The 14,842-nt window shown below is 39.0% G+C and overlaps 1 protein-coding gene across 1 annotated transcript; it reads right to left on the bottom strand.

Moving 5' to 3' along the window:
- Positions 1–69: 69 nt before the first annotated feature.
- On the bottom strand, positions 70–12,770 carry epyc (epiphycan). Its single transcript, XM_067427995.1, has 11 exons — positions 12,760–12,770; positions 12,264–12,447; positions 6,509–6,598; positions 6,370–6,460; positions 5,851–6,096; positions 4,565–5,251; positions 4,073–4,192; positions 3,444–3,602; positions 1,174–1,376; positions 786–881; positions 70–482 (listed from the first exon to the last, which is right to left on the bottom strand). Exons 2-11 carry the CDS (start codon positions 12,438–12,440, stop codon positions 312–314), a joined length of 2,040 nt encoding a protein of 679 aa, XP_067284096.1. The 5' UTR covers positions 12,441–12,447; positions 12,760–12,770; the 3' UTR covers positions 70–311.
- Between the last annotated feature and the right edge of the window lie 2,072 nt (positions 12,771–14,842).

Genomic DNA, 14,842 nt, shown 5'->3' with positions numbered 1-14,842 from the left:
TGAGGCTAGACGTGCATGGGTGTTTGAGACGACATTAATCCAGATATGATTGCAAACCTACATTATGAAAAGTATGTACTGTGTAAAAAGGTAGAAACACAATCAGCGTAGAGTTAAAAGAGTCCACCAGAACTCCTGTGAGAGTGGGAGTTTATGTATTTATGCCAACCTCCTTTAAAGACAGCCATTCATATCCAGGTGTTTGCTTGAGCCCAAAGTAAAAAAAAAAAAAGGTATGCACAGAGGAGTTTTGATGCATGTGCATACGTGTGAGTTTTGTACGTGTGCATTTGAGTGTGTGTTTTTTCGGCTTAAATAAGGGTACCAATGGGGATACGTGGCAAACATATGTAGGCCTGTGGGGTTCTGCTGAGGTTGATGGGATTACCGTCCAGGCGAACGTCCTCCAGAGCATTGCGGATATAATTTAAGTCATGCGGATTGCAGAAAGTGTCCTCGTGCATCATCTGGATATTGTTATTCTGAATGATAAAACAGAGAATGTTTTAGATGTACATTTATATTACCTTATGAGTGATACTTCATCATTTTATTATAGTAAAGATGTCAATATTAAAGGATCACCAGAAAGATTGACAATAAATTAATGCTAGGTTTAGGTTTTTATTTTAATTCATAATAACATAAACAGCATCATTTCTAAATTTAAACTGCCTCCTTTAAATTAAAATATATTCAAAAATGTAAACATTTCACATTTCAGTTAGGTGGCAAATGTCATAGATGTCCACAGTGTGGCACTAGTGAGGTGGGAGTACAGGTACCTGTAGGTGCAGGGAGCGCAGACTCTCAGGCAAAGGAACTGGGATGTGGTCTATGTTGTTGTCAGTCAAGTAAAGGTAAAGTAGCCCTGGCATGTCCTGAAAACAGAAAACATGGGTTGATGACAGTCCTGTCAAACAAAATTAGCTAAGGTACAGTCAACACCTCTCGATATGAGCAGTAGCAGCAATTCCCATTAGGACCAGACCATCATCAGCTTTTCTGCTGTCTGTTTTTTGTCTAATTTAAACAGACTGTAAACTGTACCCTCAGGTCTACTTGCACAACAGTCTATCACAAGTTCAAGGAACACCATATGCAAGAAAGCTCAGCAAAAAAAATGTGCTGAAGGCTATGCTTTATTAAACATTTTTGTGCATGTTTTCTCACCTTGAAAGCTTCTCTCTGGATGCCAGTGTTGCCCAACTGGTTGTGACAGGCGTCAATAAGAGTCATAGAGGGTGGCAGAGCAGGAAGTTGTCTAATACTGTTCTCTCGTAATATCAACTCTTCCAGAGCAGGAAGGCCAAAGAAAGCATCATCATCAATCCTGGAAATGCCGTTGCTAGTCAGATCGATCCTCTTTAATTTATCTTCATGACAACAAAATACATAAGTACATTCAGTACAATTCATGAAAACATCAAATGCATCTTTTAGCATTATGGTAAAGATATAAGGCTATGAAAAATTGCAGTGTATATGAACTCAAATAAGCAGGAATTGCAGCCCTCTACACACACCGTGGCAATAGAATAGTCATTGACTAATACTTTTTTTAAACTTTAGTTTACCAGACTAATATACAATTTTATGATTCCACCAAATCAGCTTATCTTTGTAAAAAGGCACAGCTTTTTAAATATTTGAAAGTCCTAACATCAGTCTATCAAGCATTATAAGATTCTTATTAAGATAATCAAGCACTATTTAATGATAGAACTTGGTAACAATGTCTGAACGCATATTTGTCATTTTTTATTTGTCAACTAAACTTAGCCATCATCTTTGCCACGGTGGTAGAGATATTGTTGGTCATTCTGTGTTTCTGTAAAAAATAGATAATAGTAATAGATAACAGTAATTATTATTAAAATATACTACTTCTAATTCTACTACCTTTAACAATTCATGAGCTGCTGGGCTTATGAATATTAATCTGATTTGCTGAAAGCAAAACATGGACGATAATAGATGAGCATCAGCCAGTGAGATTGCCTATGGTATATCTTTGCTTGTTCTTTAAATTTGAATAATTCTGAATTAACAGGAAAATACAACATAGTATATCATAAAAATGTGTATCCATTGAGCTGAACTGAACTAGTACAAATTGCTTGACGGAGAGTGAAACTCTCAAGCGGTTTAAGGGTGCTTTCACACTAGCACTTTTGCTGCGCAGACGGGCTCGATTGACGTCAGAGTTCGGTTGGTTAGGATGATGTGAACGTAGTCCGCTTAAAAAGGTGGTCTGGGGTTCATTTCATGTGAACGCAATCGTACTAAATCGCGGAAGTGAACCACTATTAATGACACATGAGTTGATACAAATGTGTGTTTTGTGTGCGTCAGTGACATACTGCTAGCAGAGAGCTGTAGATCTTATCTCTTCTCATCTACGGTGTTCTTTAGATAATTTGCAGTGCATTTGCGGCAGATAGACGCAAGTGCCATTACGTACAGAAGCTTTGGTAACAAAACCAACGGTTCAAAAACAAAAATATAAAAGTGACGGTGTCATGACAAATCCTGTCCCCCTGTGAAATCGTGTCCGCTGGTAGCGGTTTTAAATGCCTGATCAAAAGTTGTTATACATGGTTCTGGACAATCAATTGTTTAAAAATAACTAAATAATAAACGAATAAACTATGAATTCATTGCCATACTAAGTACACACGCAAAACATTTATTTGAAACATTTAATTGATTGCTATAATGGGAGCAAAACCATGTTCTGAATTATATACTTATATAAGCACTTATAGCTTGAGTTATATACTACTAATATATGAAACATATGCATTGTAAGACATTAAAGACTATTTTAACACAATTTAAACAGCAAAAATCAAAACGCGATTGTGTAAGATTTGTAATCAGGCTCTGAACAGATTACCTATTAAAATTTCTTTCAGCCAATAGAATCACTCTGGGTGTCCTTGCGGACACGATTTCACAGGGGGACAGGATTTGTCATGACACCGGGAGCAATGCTATGCTTTTCGCCGCCTTCACGCTCACTGTTGTTACTAAGCAACCGGGTAAACAGCTGCTGCTTTGATGACGCAAATGAACCCCGGTTCAGACACAAATAATATAACATGAACACAGTCCAGCGGGGGGAGGGGGGAGCAATCAAACTTGGGTTCGATCCAGGCAATCGAACCAAGTGTGAAAACACCCTAAGTGTTTAGCAAGCAAAATTTGTCTATGCTACACTTAAACTTAGCCTCTAACACACAAGCTGGCTAGTAAAAGAAAGTTATTAGCCAATGGCTAATGATAGATAGTTATTTGCAACCTATTTACTTCTGTAATTGGAAGCATATTTGAATTCTACTAGATATTCAACTAGAAACTTAAATGCAGGGCAGGGATTAATGCAATACATTTTTTGACATAATTAAAACTTTTGGTTTTCCCATTGAAGAAACACATACTCAAGTTGGCGAAGTCAGACTTGCTGATCCTGGCAATTTTATTGTAGCGGGCATAGAAATGAGTGGTTTCTTTGGAGAGGGGAGGAACACGGTCCATCTTAAGGTCATCACAGTACACAGATCCGACCAGACAGACGCACAGCACACAGGTTGCCATACCTTACCACCAAACCAGAAGGTGGCATTCAGAAGACAAACACAAACACGTATTAAAGCACATAAACTGTACTGATGCATATGCCAGCAGCAGCCTGTTTAGCTACACAAGGTCAAAGAGTTTTTGCACTTTGGTATCAGTCATTAAGAGACAGGAAAGCTACAATGTCTGACAAAGCCACATGAACATGTGCCGCATATTCAGTATGCAGGGACCCTACTCCTGAAGGGCCACCTTAGTGCAGATATTAGTTCCATCCTCAATTGACCACACCGGAACTAATCAAGGACTTCAGGATCACTAGAAACTTCCAGGCAAGTATGTTGGAGCTAAACTCTGCAGTGGCCATCCAGGAGCAGGATTTAATACTCCTGCAGTATAATATATTACACAAATAAATATTGATATGTAGGTATCTCTGGTAAACAATAGAACTTAATCAGTTAACACATTATACAAGTAAAATACTGACCTGTTGTATCTGTGTCAGTATCTGTGTCAATATCTGTGTCAATATCAGGTATCTCTGACCCTATATCACCCCCAGTCCCCTCCAGGGGAGTGGTCGGGGTTGTTAGGAATATCCTCTCCTCTTGTTAAACACAATAACATTAAGGTGTTAGGAGACATATTAGCACATGGATTGATGGACAATGGAACAGGACAGACAGTGAGTAATATTGACATTGAGAAGTTATATTATTATTGTTATAATGCACACCAAAGCAAATGAACACACAGTTAACCAATATCAGCCAGTTAAATGATTTTCCCAGTGAGAATAACATTTGTAGAAAAGGCTTGAAGTCTAGCATTGATGAGTGCAAAAATATGTTCAGTAGTGATCCTAATTCTTGTTAATCTAGTCTAAACTATCCATGATCGAAAAAATAGCCAACTCTGTCAGATTTCTTTCATAAATCTAAGTCATAGAAGTGCAAGGTATTGATATCATGGTACTGACCTTTATCTAGGTCAGGAAGTAATATGTCAGTGGTGACGTCTGGGGCCTCAGTCACCTCATATTCTCCTGACCCCAAAGAGACCTCAGGCTCTCCACTCACTTCAGGCTCTCCAGACACTTCAGGCAGCCCAGAGATCCCAAACTCTCCAGACACTTCAGGCATCCCAGACTCTCCGATTACCTCAGGTACCCCAGATTCTCCTGAATCCTCTGGTACCCCAGACTGCCCAGACTGCCCCGACTCTCCAGACACCTCAGGCACCCCAGAGGGCCCAGGCTCTCCTGATACCTCAGGTACCCCAGACCCTCCTGACTCCTCAGCTCCAGGTTCTCCTGAGACCTCAGGGGCCCCATATTCTCCTGATACCTCAGGTACCCCAGAGGCCACAGGTTCTCCTGATACCTCAGGTACTCCTGAGGCCAAAGGCTCTCCTGATACCTCAGGTACCCCAGAGGCTACAGGCTCCCCTGATACCTCAGGTACCCCAGAGGCCACAGGCTCCCCTGATACCTCAGGTACCCCAGAGGCCACAGGCTCCCCTGATATCTCAGGTACCCCAGAGACCACAGGCTCTCCTGATACATCAGGTACCCCAGAGGCTCCAGACACCCAAGAGATTGCAGACTCCCCAAAATCCCCAGAGGCTTCATGTGGAAGGGTTTCATATACCAGGTGGAGCTCCTCCTCTTGTGAGAGACAAGATAGGGTGGCAAAAAAGAAATTAGCCTCCTCAACAGCAGATGAGAGATAACAGCATTAAAGCAATGCTGGCAATGTAATGAGGTAACCATTTTGGATCAAGAGTTTAACCAATACAAAAATGTAAATGGTTGTGAATTACAGATCATGGTTACTTCCTTTAAAACATTTAGTAAAAAAACCACTAAGGTCTAACATGTATAGACCATACATTCTACACTACTTCATCCCCCGAAAAAAATACTGTGCTGAAGTAATCAAGAACCCCTTTAAGCTACACTTACAAAAAAAAGCAATAACTACCTTTAGGGGTACAATAGCTTGTCACAAGTGAAGTACCATTAAAGGGACATATTTGTACCTTATTTACCCCTAACAGATTCATAGTAGTACCTTACCTACATATTACTACTCCTAAGGTTCTAATATGCACCTTCAGGGCATAGATAACGTACACGGTTTTCAAAGGTTATACCATAAAGGTACTACCCCAATGACAACCTGTTGTACCCTAAAGGTAAATATTTTGCACATTTCTTTCTGACAGCATAAATATATCAAACAAACTAAAGTCCTGAGTACTGACCTCCACCTGAAATCAATATTATGCCTGAACCAGAAAGCCCAGAGACTCCAGAACCAAGGTCCCCTGAGTCCACAGAACCTGAAATGTCACCAGAGGCCCCAGAACCTCCAGAGCTCAAAGGCTCTCCAGAACCAGAACCTTTGTCATCAAGCAAGTCTCCAGAGGCTCCTGAGCCCAAGTCGCCAGAACCCGAAATGTCCCCAGAAATCTGAAGGATGTCAATGGGCGTCAGACGAAGCTCCTCCTCTTGTTCAAGACAAGGTTAGGTGTTAGAACAGTTGTTAGAATTAGAATTACACATAGAACCATATGGACTGGTTCGGTAAAGATTATGATTGATTAACTGGATATGATGCACATAAAAAGCAAAAGAATGATGCACATAAAAAGGTCAAGAATTATTAAAACTCATTTAACCAATCAGATTGCCAGTTAAATGGAACAACATTATGATGGAATGGTTGGCAGGCTAGTCATGACAATTAGTAGTGTGTGCTTTTGTATATGCATGGTACAAACCTCCCTGAGCACTAGGGCCCATCAGAGTCCCTGACGCAGCGCCTGATGGAATAAGCTGGGGTATTATGGGTAATTCATTGTGGTCTCTCCCCTCAACTGTCCCCCGTTCTTCTTGTTTGTCATGCTCTTTGTGCTCCACAATCCTCTCCTCCTCTTCCTCTTCCTCCTCCAATGACGCACCATGTGAAGGATCAATGTCCTCATCAGGGCCCAGTGTGCCAATCTCTATCTGCAAGAAGTGTTCAGGTCAGTACACTGTACTCATTTTAGTCATATTACAAACCATTGCTTTCTCAGACTGCCGATGATTTCAAGAACTGACAAAAAGTTCTGGGTTAAGACAAATAGAACATAATTATCTCAATCAATTAAGGTACCCAATACTGCTCTTGTAGAGCAACCTTTCTGGGGAGTCAAGCTCTAACTCTAATTAAACACTACTGAATGTGCAAATCGATGTTCTAAGAAACTGAAGTCTGCATGACGTTGGCCCTCCACAAGTGGGATTGGTTCACACCTCATATTGTTTTAAAACTATGTACTGATATCCCAAGTACAAACCATTTATACATTAGACATCTGTGTGTTTGTGTCCCGATAAAGCATAAAGTCTTGCAGACACATTTCATTGTAACAGAAACAATTCCGAGGTGTGACTCAGCAGAGGACTGTTCTTTGAGTAATGGGCTTTTCACTGGGTATCAGGCCTATTCAATCAAAGCTTTCAAATTCGCCCTCTTCCTTACAATTGCTAATTGTCATAAGGTGTGAGACAAATTACAGAACATATTGATGTGCTGATTTGGATGTGCCTGCATTTGTTGTGATGTTTCTTTCAGCCTTTTGTATTCGATTCCGCAACAATCCAGAGTGTGGAGCTGTGAAACCATTCACAGTCTCGTCTGCAAGCAGATGCTCTTCTCTAGAAATGGTCCTTGTGGAACCAAGACATACATGGTAGCAGAAAAATCCATATTTCTGCACATTTGTCTCACACTGTGGTCAATTTGAACATGCTAAACTTAACTAATTAAAAAAATGCATACACTATTATTTCTGCCAGCATGTGTGAAGACAAAAGTCCAAAACCTATTAATGATGAGAACCTGTCTTCGAGATGTCTTGTTTAGTATATGCTTGCTTTTCATATATATGCTTGCTGACTCATTTCATATATCAGGATGTGTGAGATCTTTCTGGAACCCTACCAAAATCCTTTCTACAATAGTGACTCACAAGCTGTCAGCATTTTGTTCTTTACTCAAAAAAATAAAGAAAAGGGTAGATAAAAGATGATTTTATGAGGGAATTTACATTTTGTGAGTGTTGTGAACGTTTGAAAGTATTTTGTTTTTATCTTTCCGTAGGGGAAGTTTAGCAATGCAACAGTTTGTTTTGTACTGTTACAGCTCACTGAGGTGTCATTAGGTTCAACTAAAAGCTAATTTTATATTTTCATCGGCTGGGACAGAAGATGATGGTTAAATATGGAACAAAAGTAAGCGTTTTTTTATAATATTAATATATAATGTATTATACACAATTATTATATTATAAGCATTTATTAGGCATAGATGTTGCTGCAACTATGCATTATATTTCTAATTTATTTTTCAGAAACCAAAAAGCCAGATCTGCATTTCTGTAAGTTTGACCTTTAGAGCACAAGATTCACACAGATTCAGCAGGAACTTTTTGACAGCATGACAGCAACTCTTTTGAGAGTGTAAAATACACCTTTTCCTTGTTCATAAATGCACTTACACAGACAAATGCAGAAAATGATGCACCACAGAAACCTTAAAACACTCTTAAATGTATTAGTAACTTCAACTTATCAGTTTATGTACATTAAAAAGTACCAACAATCTAAATCAACTACAGTTATAACAATAATATAACTTTCCACATGGTGAAAAACAACAAATATTCCCCCAAATTATTAAACATTTACAATATCCTGAAGAGCTGAAAAAACACATTAGAAGGAAAATGTGTTGTACCTCACAAGTGTGCTTTTGGTAGTGGGTTTAACTACATAACATTCACATCAGGATCAAGTTAAATGTTTTGGCTTTGATGTGATCCTTCTAAAAACCCATATTGGCTTGTGCCAGTCAAACATAGTTTTAGCCTATCTTTTTTTCCATGCCGAAGATGTTAAACTGGGCATTGTTATATCATAGTTATTACAGAATACATTTCTTCATATCTGCAGCTTAACTTCAGAAAAAATGTTACACCAACATTTAATTTAATAAAGCATGTAAAGATGGGTACAATTACAGACATTCACAAATTCATGTTCTTAACTAAAATATCCCTTTAAAATGGAAGTATTTTCTCTTTCAAAGCTGATATAAGAGTAGATGACAAATAGTCAGTAAGCATTTGCAAATTTAGATGCTTTGAGCAACTATTAGTGATGTGAATGTGCATCCAGCCAAAAAGTATACATGACATGCTTGTTCACTTTTAAACTGTTGTTTAAAAGTGACCTTCAGTACAGTGAAAAATGCCCGTGTCTGCCTCTCATTCAGTAAGGTTGTGCCAGTGGAAAATTCAGCTGAAAACATTTCAACAACATCTGGTTTGTCTATCATACAGATGATATGTTGTCCAAGAGAAGTATTTGTTATATTAAAGAAAAAAATATAAATCAGACTGACACACTGAACTTTGCTGCACCAGCATGCCTTTATGGGCAGTTCTTAAAAAAAATACATTGAAGTACAATAACAAAAACAATATTTGAATGCAAATGAAGCGTCACAAATGGACTTTGACAGCTTTGTATCATTAAAAAGGAAATTTCCTGAAAATGATGGTTATTATCATGAGAAGGGACTAACAACAGTATGCAAAGCCGAAAACTCATCTGCAATCAGAGAGGATGAGTAAATACAGGCCCACATGCCCTCAGTGACCGACCCTGAAGCACAGCAGCTGGGTTAAAACCAGTTTCTAAATGAAATCATAAACCAAAGACTGACATAGCTGGATACGATTATCCCCAGGAACATTTGGATCAGCAGAGCAAATGAAAAGTTGTCAAACACCCTGAAGCAAAACTACTGCAATACATTACTGCATGGCAATTAGAACTGAGTCCAATGCTTGAGCATTAGCCATCTCAACTGACTAGAGGAAACTAATGAATATGCAAAGAGAGGAGTTGTAATCAGAGTCCAGATATAAATGATGCTTGATCCAAAACCCTTATATGCAACATTTTTGTGATAATTTGACAATTTTGAAAAATGTATTTGAAATTAAAGATTTCAGGTGATAATACAAAACCAATTAATGGAAACTGAGCTACAAAATAGGGTCAACCCAAAATCTCAGTTATTGAGGTCACAGCCATGAGCATTTTAAATATTGACCAGGGGCGTTTCCCCGGAGTAGGCAAGGGAGGCAGTGTCCTCTCAAGAAATAGATTATTAATCGATATTGCAAAAATAAAACAACATAAATATTACAAAATGTGACATAAAACGTTTAGTGGGGAAAAGTCACGTGAGAGGAGGCAATGGCTCCATCACACTATAGGTGTGTTCGACATCGGCTGCGGCTGGATGCATGCGATCTGCAAGAGTAGCGAGTAGAGGCGGGGAGGAGCTGCAAATGGAGACGTGAAGTCGGACACTTTCTGCTTCCCGCAGTGACGCTTGCGCTGTGTTTGCACCTTTATCAAAGCTGAAGTTAAATAAATGCAATATTTCTCAAATACACAGATGTTTCAGATGACATCTTCATTCAGTACTTTGAGTACTGCTTAAAAAAGCGTCTATTTGGACAAGATTAAAGTTCAACATATAAACCTACACTATCAATGAAGTGTTGTCAACGGATTTGATCAGTTTTAGTTTGATAAACATGACAATGTAACATCGCGACTATATGAAAAGAGGTTTTACTGTTATAAATAAATGATTTGTGAGCATTAGCATAACATAAGGTTTTAGAATAAACACGAAACACACGTGAGCGCTGTCATGCGGTGAATCCGACCCATCGTGGATCAGTTGTGTCGTCATCAGAGCTCTTGCATCCTGCTGCAGCCACCCTTCAGAATCTGCACCGGGTGCATCAGCCGGCTGGTCTCGAATCGCTCTTGTGATATTTTGTTGACATACGTCACAGTCATGTGCTGTCGGAGCTGTCTCCAGTCGGACAAAATTTCTAACCGACATGCACTGCTTCAAGTCTGTGCCGATCGGTCTGCGTATCGGTAGGGGAAGTCGAACAAGCCTTATGATTGTATATGATTGTATATGATTGTTTATGATTGGATATGATTGGATATGATTGGTTATGATTGGATATGATTGGTTCATGTGATAAATCCCACCTCTTGTTTTCGTGCAAGCACTGGATTCGGCCTGAATGAATACAATGGTGTTAAAGGGAAAACTAATTAAAAAACTCAGCCACTTTCACCGCTTTTTGTCACATCACAATTAAACTTGAAAAGGCCTGAAAACATGATGATGGGAGTTTTAGTGAGCAATTAGCTCAGGGAAATTAAAAGTACATCTTTGTGTCTGTGATCAGTATGTACAAGCTTGATGATTGCTGAAAATAATTTGACTATTAAAAAGAAAAGCTGAAAATTATTTCACAAATAATATGCACCAATCAGGCATAACATTAGAACTACCTGCCAAAACAGCCCTGACCTGTCGAGCCATGAACTCCACTAGACCCCTGAAGGTAAGCTGTGGTATCTGGCACCAGGATGTTAGCAGCAGATCCTTTATGTCCTGTAAGTTGCGATGTGGGGCCTCCATGGATCGGACATGTTTGTTCAGCACATCCTACAGATGCTCGATTGGATTGAGATCTGGGGAATTTAGAGACCAAGCCAACACCTCAAACCCGTTGTTGTGCTCCTCTATTCCTGAACCCTTTTTGCTTTGTGGCAGGGCACATTATCCTGCTGAAAGAGGCCACAGCCACCAGAGAATACCGTTTCCATGAAAGGGTGTACATGGTCTTCAACAATGCTTAGGTAGGTGGCATGTGTCAAAGTAACATCCACATGGATGGCAGGACGCAAGGTTTCCCAGCAGAACATTGCACAAAGCATCGCAGTCTCCGCCGGCTTGCCTTCTTCCCATAGTGCATCCTGGTGCCATGTCTTCCTCAGGTAAGCGAGCCTTCGCTCCCCACGTGCATCAAGGAGCCTTGGCCACCCATGAAGACATTGTCTGGTTCACCACTGTTCCTTTCTTGGACCACTTTTGATAGATACTGACCACTGCAGACTGTGAACACCCCACAAAAGCAGTTTTGGAGATGCGCTGACCCAGCATCTAGCGTGTCGTCTAGTCTTCATAATTTGGCCTTTGTCAAACCCTCAAAATCCTCCAATTCCTTCTCTCAAATCCTTACACTTGCCCATTTTTCCTGCATCTAACACATCTACTTTGAGGACAAAATGTTCACTTGCTTCCTAATATATCCCACCCACTAACATGTGCCGTGATGAAGAGATAATCAGTGCTATTAACTTCTCCTGTCAGTGGTCATAATTATATGATTGGTTTATATTGATTAAATCGTTACTGCCTTTAGCTACTATTTTGGAATAAATTTAAAAATGCGATGAAAACTTGATGAAATTTATATTTGGTTTTAATAAATAACATTACTTGGTGTAAAAATACAAACTAGAATTGTGTGGATTTGGTCTCTTTTTGTTTAATGTAATGCTTATTTAACCAGGAGAATTAAGCATAACAGGAATATAAATGTACATAAATGTGTATAATGAGAGGACTTTGACTCATTTTAAAACACCAGACACCACTGATATTAACATATGGCTGCCCATAATAACATATCAGGATAACTTATTAAAACATAAAACTCTTGGATGACTCTCTTACCTGTGGCTCATCAATTCCATCGTAATAGTCATAGACATCGTCGGGATCCTCATTTCGTTCTAAATCCACATTGTTGTTGTCATAGTTGTCTAGTTCTGCTTGTCGGGCGTATCTGGGGGGAGAGGCTGCCACCACACACAGGACCAGGAGTCCCCACATCAACCTCAGCGTTACCATCTTCCTGCTACACATGGAGTCAGATGGATTAATGTCTAGTGAGATCTCAAAATGCTCACGTTGAGGAGTGAAAATAGAGTAGTTACAGGACAGGGGGGAGTTTGAATGGAATGCTTCTTAAAAAATAAAAATATCTGTCTCTTGTAAGACTAAAGAATCTGGAACAACTGGGGAAAAAATGCTACCCTGGGAAAACAAAGGAAATTGTCATTTAAACTCTCTCTTGCGAAATTACCATCCTATCACCGACACTAAATTACTGACACAATCACAGTAACATAATACTTAAATATACCCCTAAAGTTTTTAGCTCACTTACAAGGGCCAAGAAACCACCACCTAACCCGACGGCCATCTTGAATCCACTCAGTGACTGCTTTGTGTGTTAAAGTTGAAAGGTCAGAAGTGAGGTGGCTGACATCACAAAAGGTTTCTTTTTAAACATAATTATGACACATATAGCATTTTCCTTTTAAAAAAAGCGCACATTGTGAAAAAAGTTTCCTCATACAAGTGTTTTATTAACTTTGAATAAAGGTTCTATATGATTCCATGAACAATCCCCTGAAACCTTTTAGAATGTGGATTAATGATCTATCACAAAGTCATGCCATAATGGAAAGACAATAAAACATGGTTATTTTCACATTGTTCAATATCCAGCTAGTCATCGGCTGGCCCAGAAAGAATCTGCAGACATTTTTTCCATCTCTTGTGCTGATTTTGGTGGAAAATTCTGCTGACTGGGTCCCTTGGATCGTTCAGCTGAGTTCTACATGGCCCTTTAATTCTTGTCCAAATGATGTCTATGATAAAAATTTGTGAAATATTTTAACTGAAGTATCAGCTCTCATACACTTTCTCATTTTCTTAATCTCAATCTTTCTTTGCATTCTTTCTCTTGTTTAATATATAAACCATAATGCTAGTTTTTATTTATTTTTCTATAACAGTAGAGATATATGCATTTCTTATAAATGATAAGAGGCACAGAGGAAAGCAATGACCAGATGGAGTGGAAGAAATGAAGGGCACACTTAATGGGCAGACCAAGTTCTGGTCCTCAGGGTGAGATGGAGAGAATGAAGCAAGAGAGAGCAAGAGAGGGAGAACTCTTACAGAGCCCCTTTATGAGTGTCTGTCTCTACACTCAAGTTCGAAATTCCACCGAGGTTTGTGGACAGCATGGCAGTGAGGCAGTGATCTCTCTCTATCTCTCTCTCTCTCTTTCATACACATATCCATGTAACTCAGTGAAAGGCTATTTTGGGGTATAGCTGCTCTCTAGAAACCACTGCATTTTTAAGCATAAATCCGTTCCCTGTGGGTTTCTGACAGGCAATCAACACATGCCATCACATTCAGACAATATATAATGGTGATATCGATTAGAGACGCAAACTAGTTCAGTCTGTATCTATGCATGAAAAAGCGTCTCTCTGTAAAGCTTTAGTGTACCAATGCCCGACAGCTTCAGCAGGGAAATGCTCAAAGAAGGGACTATACTGAACACAGAGCTCGGCTTTTACAAACTCCCGGCAGTGTTTGCTGTGTGTAGACCCCGTGTGAGTATGTGTGTGAGAACTAACTATCCCAATGTTGTTTTTGGCTCTACCCAACAGCATTCCACATGCTCATTGATTCTGCTATTTCTTCATCTAGTGGTGCAGCCAATATAGATATATTTATGATTTATTTTCTTCCAATAAGTCAAAATGCAAAAATATACAAGCACTGTAGCTTAATTAAACACATATTACAAATATATCTTATCTCTCTAGTAATTCCATTATAACTGATCAGATTTAAGATTTCAATCGAGAAGTTTAATACAGCCTTCGACCTGGAACACACAAGCAAGACATCAAAAGTCTGTGACACTATTTACAGCTCTTCCATCACATTTTCAGCAAATAATCTTTATCATTTTATTTGTAAAGCTTAACAAAATAACTGTCCTCTTAAAAATCAAGCAGAGACATTATCACACCTAAAATGAACCCTCAAAAAACAAGAAATGGAAAACTAATATAACCAAGGCCAATATAAAGAACACTTTTATTAATTGCCATCATTACCACACAGGTCACCTGTTAGCCCACTTAAACCTGTCAGTATCAGTATTACGAGAACATTCAAGAACTATTATGTCATCAAGCCAGAAATTCAAGTCTCAGTACAGTTGGTTGTGTGTATTTTAACTCTTTTGACTTTGCAAATGTGCATTGTTGTTACAAGAATTACAAAAAAAGATTGATAAATACCATGGAGTCCACCCATATGTTATATCATGAAGTGAGTTATATACAAATAAATAAAACCATTTGACTTATTTGTATACAACAGTTTTAGCTTTTTTTTTTTAGCTTATTTTAGCCTAGCCTTAGTGGCCATGTAGTGGC

The sequence above is a fragment of the Pseudorasbora parva genome, chromosome 20 (genome assembly GCF_024679245.1).
Source record: "Pseudorasbora parva isolate DD20220531a chromosome 20, ASM2467924v1, whole genome shotgun sequence".
Lineage (NCBI taxonomy): Eukaryota > Metazoa > Chordata > Actinopteri > Cypriniformes > Gobionidae > Pseudorasbora > Pseudorasbora parva.
The sequence above is the reverse complement of the archived record's forward strand: the minus strand, read 5'-3'. Positions and strand labels throughout refer to the sequence as shown.